This window comes from Equus quagga, chromosome 15 (assembly GCF_021613505.1).
Source record: "Equus quagga isolate Etosha38 chromosome 15, UCLA_HA_Equagga_1.0, whole genome shotgun sequence".
NCBI lineage: Eukaryota > Metazoa > Chordata > Mammalia > Perissodactyla > Equidae > Equus > Equus quagga.
Window position 1 is genome coordinate 33,734,437 of NC_060281.1, and position 7,352 is coordinate 33,741,788.

The 7,352-nt window shown below is 43.3% G+C and overlaps 1 protein-coding gene across 1 annotated transcript in view; it reads right to left on the minus strand.

Moving 5' to 3' along the window:
• Window positions 1-6,965: 6,965 nt before the first annotated feature.
• LOC124227053 (protein PBMUCL2-like) overlaps window positions 6,966-7,352 on the minus strand; it is a 2,326-nt gene continuing 1,939 nt past the window's right edge. Inside the window, 1 exon segment of the mRNA XM_046640967.1 lies at window positions 6,966-7,352. This exon segment is cut by the window's right edge and continues 4 nt beyond it. Within this exon segment, the coding sequence (XP_046496923.1) occupies window positions 6,966-7,352 (387 nt within the window).

Below are 7,352 nucleotides of genomic sequence, written 5' to 3' on the forward strand. Positions count from 1 at the left end.
CTTGATTCAGGACTGCTTCCTCAAAAACTCTGGGTGGGGTTCTAAGCTAAAAATGGAGCAACTCTGCTTGCGTCCAGTCGCCAAATTCTTTCAAGAGTGAAACCTGAGATGCTGCAAATACTTTAAAAAGCAGAACACACCTGTCAAAGTAAATAAATCTCTTAAATGTCAAAACCGATGACACATTTCCTTCCTTGTACTGTACACACAAAGATGATTTTATTTGTGTCTGTGTGTCTGAAACTTGTTTTCAGATTGGGGGTTCCCCAGGAATGGGGACTGTATCTGGTTTCTCTTGCTTGGCTCAAAACCCAAAACGGATTAAAGGAAAGATCCAAAGGCCTGTCACTACCAGCCTAAAGAGGAGAAGACTGATGGATGAAGGTTTTCACACCTCTGAAGGGTTTTATGAGCAGAGTGCTGAGCAGTTGTTCATCACTTGAAATTCAGCTCTAATGAAGTGGAAAGCAAATGATCCTGGACCCAGACAACCTGACTTTAACTGCCTCCTCCCACCGCCCTCTGCCATTTACCATTCGAGTGATTTGGGGCGATTTATTTAACTTCTCTGAACCTCGGTCTGCATTTCTAAGATAGGATGATTTTCCTACCTTACAGAGCTGCTGTCAGGATCAAAAGAGACCACAAATATTAAAGCAGCACAAAGTGCCCATAAATATGTCATAAATCTTAAGTCAATTACCCCCTCCCTCAGGAAGCTTTCCTGGGTTTGCCGTGGCCGAGTGAGACACCTCCTGTGGGCTCCACCCCAAAACACACCTCTGTTACAGCACTTAGCACATTACACTGTGGTTGTGGGTTTTCTTGTCCTTGAGGGCAGGGACTATGTCATTCATTTCTGTTAGTCTGCGTCCTTGTTCTCAAAAGAATTCCCAGCACATACTGGACACTCATTAAAGGAATTTTGATTTCTTTGTGTTTTCAAACAAGACTAAAACAGAAGAAACAGCACCAAAAGAAAGTATGCATTCATTTATTTCTTTCCAAATACGTATTTCATCAAATCTAAGATGACATTGAGTTCCAGATGCACCATTGCTCATGTCCCACTAAAAAAGAAAAATTGCTGCCAACCAAACCATCACATGCCATCAGGAGTAAGACACATCTCCATTTAAACTATAATGTAATGGGAAAAAGTGCATCTTAAGATCAGTGAAGCACAATGATTATTGAATGTCTACTCCATTTCATGTATTGCCCTCAAGACCCCTATTCTCAAAGAACTGACATTCTAGTGGAAGGAGACAGACTGTGAGTAAATAAATTAACACGTAAATAAAGATAAGTTCAGATTGTGATCAGCTCCATAAAGGAAATAAATATGGTGATATATAGAGACGAAAGAGAGAGATTTTAGATAAATCACAGGAAAGGTCATGACTGGATTTGAAAAATAACCACGTGTTTACTAAGGGATCAAATAGTACCTTCTGTAGCGAGAATGTTGAATCACTGTTTCTGGATAACTTCACCAAACATTCTCGTTTGTAAAGATGGGGGACTGGACCAGAATGTGCATTCAAAGACATTTTTGTGACGGGTGACACACCCAAACAGGCATAAATCCTGTTCAGACACAATTCTGTAAGGTGTGTGCTTGCCCAGTGTCCTCAATCTGGGCAGCATACTAACAGTATGTGGCAATTGGGATCACCTAGATTTTAAACCCTGGACTTTATGAAGAAAAAAGGAGGATTACCTGAGTGGGACCGAACTCACACGATGGAACGAGCTGTACATATTCACTAAAAAGATGACATACATGTAACAAATTACAAATGTCATAACAAGTGTGAGTATAATATGGCTTGGGAGCCAACCAAATCTTGTAGTTCAAGGTCCCAGAGTAATTAAGAGGTATTTCCCTTATTCTTTAAGCCTTCTTTTTTTTTCTGGATGTTCTGCAGCTGCTTCACCTTGTACTTTTCCACCTTCAGCACCGTCCAGAGACTACATTGCCACGCATCCATCTGTTGGTCCTCAAAAGCAGGAATCGTGCCCTCCTTCCCAGCAGGACCTTGCAGAGGTGACCCCATTCTGGAGAAGGAGGCCACATGGTGGGCTGACGGAGACTGATTCAGCAAAGACTCTGTGCTTTTGGCAGAACTGCTGACCCAAAAGGACACAGGTATCTTGGGGGTAATTAGTACGGGCCAGTTACTGTATGGCTTTTATCCCTTATGCCTCTATCCTGTGTAAAACCCGGGATCTTTGAAGAGCAGCAAAAAGGGCTGAGATTGAATTTCACTCTAGTCTGACAGGAGCAGAAATTATTTTAACTGAAAGAAAATAAAAAGGTTTGATAGGGGCTGGCCCCGTGGCCGAGTGGTTAAGTTCGCGCGCTCCACTGGAGGCGGCCCAGTGTTTCGTTGGTTCAAATCCTGGGTGTGGACATGGCACTGCTCATCAAGCCACGCTGAGGCAGCGTCCCACATGTCACAACTAGAAGGACCCACAACGAAGAATATGCAACTATGTACCCGGGGGGCTTTGGGGAGAAAAAGGAAAAAAATAAAATCTTTAAAAAAAAAAAAGTTTTGGGGATATTTCTTGCATGCTAAAGTTTCTAGGCTGAATCACATGGGTTATGCTATTTACAGAGATTTCATGGTCTTTGCAATTGCTTGAAGTTATCCTTGAGGTGCAGAAACTCAACTATACAAACTTCCTCAGCTGGAACTTTTAGCTCTAGCTATTATGCTATTGCACAAACCAAGCATGTGCTGAGACTGCAACGGTGCTGTGCCCTGGGAGGCCAAGGCAGACTCTGGAATTCCTCCTGCTTGCCAATGCCCTTTAGTGAATGCCCACCTCCCAACCCCAGACTGAACTGCAGGGGGGAAAGTGCTATAGAGACAGACCTGACTTTTCTTGACTGTATGTTAACTAAGAGACTTTTCTGTCACTCTTCTCTCCTGCCATAAACTGGTGTTCTTGCTGCACACAGTATCTTAAGTCACAAACTCTTCCTTTGCCATCTGCTGCCTCCAATGGAGGGCATTTTATTATTCTTCTTCCACTTCCCACTAAGTGTAGGTCACATGTTCTTAAACTCTTAGCATTAAAAAGGACCCAGTACAATGTTTCTTCAAATCGTGTCTACAGATGTATTCTTGATCGTCCATCATGTCCATATGATATTTTAAAAGCATGTCATATCAGTTAGGCTCTTATTCGGCTGGTATTATAGAAGGTCACCTAACCAAGCTGCGGCATACTAGTCTCATATAGGTACAAAAGGTCTGGGAGCAGCAGCCAGGGCACAGCAATGCCATCAGGGACCCAGGTGATTCCTTTCGTCTGCTCCACTCTCAGCATGATGGCCTTCACATCCCTGTTTGTCTCCTCGTGGTCTCAGCTCAGCTTGCTGCACCTCCAGGAATCGTACCTACATTCCATGTGGGAAGCAGAGCGAAGAGTGAAGGGGTGAAGGGCTTTCTCCTGATGAGCCTCTGTCTTTTCATTTTGGAAGGGACACCATCTCCACAGACTTCTGTCTCCATCTCATTGGCCAGAACCGTACCTCATCACCACACCTGGCTCAGAAATTGGGTGTTTTCAGCTGGGCATATTGCCACCCCACACAAAACTTGGGTACCCCAAGTATGGAAGAAGGGGAGAATGAATTTTGGATAGAAACTAGCTGTTTTTGCCACATGCATTTTCTTTAGATGATAATCTTTAAAATCCCAGTAATATAAGCATTTTTCTGGATCCTATTGATGACCAGTATAAAACCAACATAAAACTAATAGGAATGACTAATCGTTAGAATTGTCGCAGGCTGACAAGAGTAGAACAGGGACTGTCTTAAAATTTAAATGGTGCCTTTACCTTAAGTGAAGGCCAGATAATCTCACAGTTCACTCAGAGACTGAAGGTCTCTAGACAGTTTGTACAGGGAATTCCATGAAAGAATGGAGACATCACACAGCAAGGGGGATTTGTTTGCCTATGCTGTAGGAATCAGGACCACATTAATGTTGGGAGCAAAGAATTTTTCAGCAAAAGAAATCACGCATCACACTAAATGACTGCTGTTGTGTCTAACTTTATTGGAACAGTAGGACTATAAGCATAAGGAGTCTATACTTCATTTGCTGGTTCACACATTTCTAGGTAATATAACAATAATAATAGTGATGCATCTCTGAGTGTTTTTAGCTTCTAGGTGCCCCAGTGCACTGATAGGCCAAACATATCACTAAAAGTGATCAGTGTCTTCATCTTTCTTGAACATTATTTAGTAAGCAATTTGAGTTTTATTCAACTTGTAGTCACGACACTTGAATGATAACAGGTGTAATGTAAATTTTGGAAACGGATAAACAGGACTCTAATATTTGAATTTATTATTCTGTGTTTCTGATTCTATACCACAATACTATAATTCCATTATTAAATGATGGTGGTGATGCTGGTAATAGTGGCTGGGAGGGTGACCAATAATCAACTGTCTTCGAATATCTTTACTCTGAGCTCTTTGTCCTGAACAGCTCATGGAGCTGTTATGTTCCATATCCTGCCTTTGTCTGTGGTCTTGACCATCTTAAGCATCATTTATAGGACTTTTCATGGAAGATATTTCTCCCTCTTTGACTCACTGAGGCAGAGATATTCTCCTAGTCAGAGGCCAGATCAGGACTTGTGTCTCTCATTTCACAGCATGATTGAGATGAGACTCAGTTGTTTCTCTGGTGGTCTGTCCCCACGGTGGGTGCTCAATAGGTACTTGTTGAGTGACCAGTTGGGTACATCCTGTAGACATGGTCCTTTGCCCTGGGTGTTGGGAGGACTTGGGTGTGGCGCTCTTGAGAGATCAGAGGGCGTATCCTTCAGCTAGACAGACTGAGATGGGCAGACAGAAAGGCATAGCGTGTTTGGCCCATGCTAGGCACTTAACTATTTTCTTATGTGAATGAATTTAGATATGTGACCTAGAAAGAAAGAGACAAACATTTGCTTTATTTCTTTGATCAGACTTAATGAATATCTCTTATATCTCAGATGTGTGTATCTCCTCCAAATAGTTTTCATGGCCACACCTGGTAGATAGGTAGAGGCAATTTTCCTGAGGAAGTAAGCACAGCCAGATGGAGTTAGGAGATACTCAGAGCAGGCAACCTTCTGAGCGTCCCTGACATGCTTACTCCCAGGGCCAGCTACCTTTCTCATCTGGTGGTCCTAGGGCTCCAGACTGGGGGAAGGAAGCGGAAGCCTGGGGATGCTCATCACACTTCATGGTCCTGCAGAGGCTGACGGGTGGCTGGTTTGCTCTAGAACCAACTGCAGTCACTGCCAGGATCCTCTTTATGGCGCACTCCAATCCATGGCGTGGGGATGATAAATAACCCTGGTGGATGGATTGAATGGACGCAGGAAGTAGTTTTTCTAGGGAGGAAGACAGTGGTTTATTTTAAGACTCAGTTCCTCTCTTAACCCTGGTGGTTGTGATTTATCAAGATCTATCCAGCTCATCTCCCCATCTCTGTGACTCCTTCCTGTGTCTCCATTTTCTTCAGATCCTGATGCCACTAGAGACACAATTTCCAAAAATGTTGAAGTCGTGTAGGGGCAAAAAAACTATTTTGATATATGGAGTTAGAGGGATGGATTGAAGTATAGATAATCCTTATTTTTAAAACTTTTTTGGTTAATGTCAAAAAGTTAAAAATTTAGCAAGTTTGGGAACACAAACTTTCCTCTTATTTCCTGTGCCCTGAGCCTTTTGAATCATCTCTCGTTTTTAGTCTCTACGAGAGGTTAAGAAGGTGCCATTGCTAGTGGCCGCTCTGTACCAGCGGCACTTAGAGGCCTGGTTTGGAGGGAGGAAAGCATCCACCCTCCTGGAGAAAGAGTGTCTGACTTTTCATTGCGATCCACGTGGTCAGAAATCTACTTGTTCGTGATAACAGTGAAGTCAAGAAGGTCCTCCCTGTACTGGCAAATATTGAACATGACTCATGAGTGTGTCAAGTCCACATGGAGGCTTTCATTCTCATTTTCTCTTGTCAATCATTCTTCAGAATGCTCTAGTTTCACGGTGTGATTTTGATGGAATTAAACGTGAACACCTCAACTGAATAATGCATTACTTTCGGCTTCAATCACACTTATGAACCGATCCCAAGCTGTAGGTTTGCCTTTTGGGGCAGAGGTCAGTGCACAATGGCATCAATGACCAACAAGAATTAACGAGGCTTTAATCACCTGCATGGGCTGGCCAATCACGTAAGCTGCCACTTGCTAAGATTCCAATGTGCTCGTAATCTTTAGGTCAGGATGGCCAAAAAGGACCAGCCCTTCCCCATCTAACAAAGGCCAGAAGTTGAAGGCTTCAGTTTTAGACCAAAAGTCAGCAAGAGGAAGCCACAGAGCTGGTACGGAGTCCTTGTATCTCCCCGTGTAGAAACAACAGGGCCTCTCAGAGACAGAAAAATATCTAGAACTCCCTTTTGAAAGCTGTTACCAATTGTTTCTCCAGTATAGAGTAGCTGTGCTCATAAAGGCCTACCTAATCCTTGTTTTAAAAAATCTTTGGCAGAATTTCAGAGTGGATAGTAATTAATACAAAATAGTAGCATTGCTGACATGAGTGGACCATTCAAAATGTTTCATTTCCTCCTCTCCTCTTATCTCCCAATTCTTTGTCTTCTTATGAAAATTCCCATTTTTCACATTTATCTTTACATAATGGTTTATGCCTTGCTCTAGCTCTCAGCATGTCTTACTCTATTATAGATTCTTATGGTCCTCTTTTTGTCTGCGTTCTCTCTCTCTGTACTCTCTTCACCTTCCCTCTTTCCTTCTCCCTCTGTCTCTTACACCGTCCTCTTTCCCTCAACTCTCCACATTTTTTATGCTACTTGCTCCATCTCTGTCTCTTTGTGTGTCTTTGCAAAACTCTCTAGGTTTCCTCACCTCTGACAATTTCTCATACCTCAACTCCCCATGCCCTCTTCCTCCTCAGAGGCCTTCATTCCCATAATCTCTTTCACATTCCTGGGCCAAATACTCACCACAATCAAGCCAAGTCCAACAAAGAGTGCAACAATGGCTGTGGTGGCAGCCAGAGAAATGAGGATGATTCCAATGGGCGTCAGGAGCCCAGTGGGCTTCACTGCAGTTACTGAATCTGTTCCCTCAGAGTGAGTGTTGAGATGCTTAGTGGTATAATCCTCTGTGGTTCCTGGGTCTGCAGTGGTGTAGTCCTTGGTGGTCCCCAGGTCTGCAGTGCAAGAGTACACAGTGGTCCTCAGGTCAGCAGTGGTGTGGTCCTTGGTGGTCCCCAGGTCTGCAGTGAAAGAGTCCTCGGTGGTCCCTGGGTC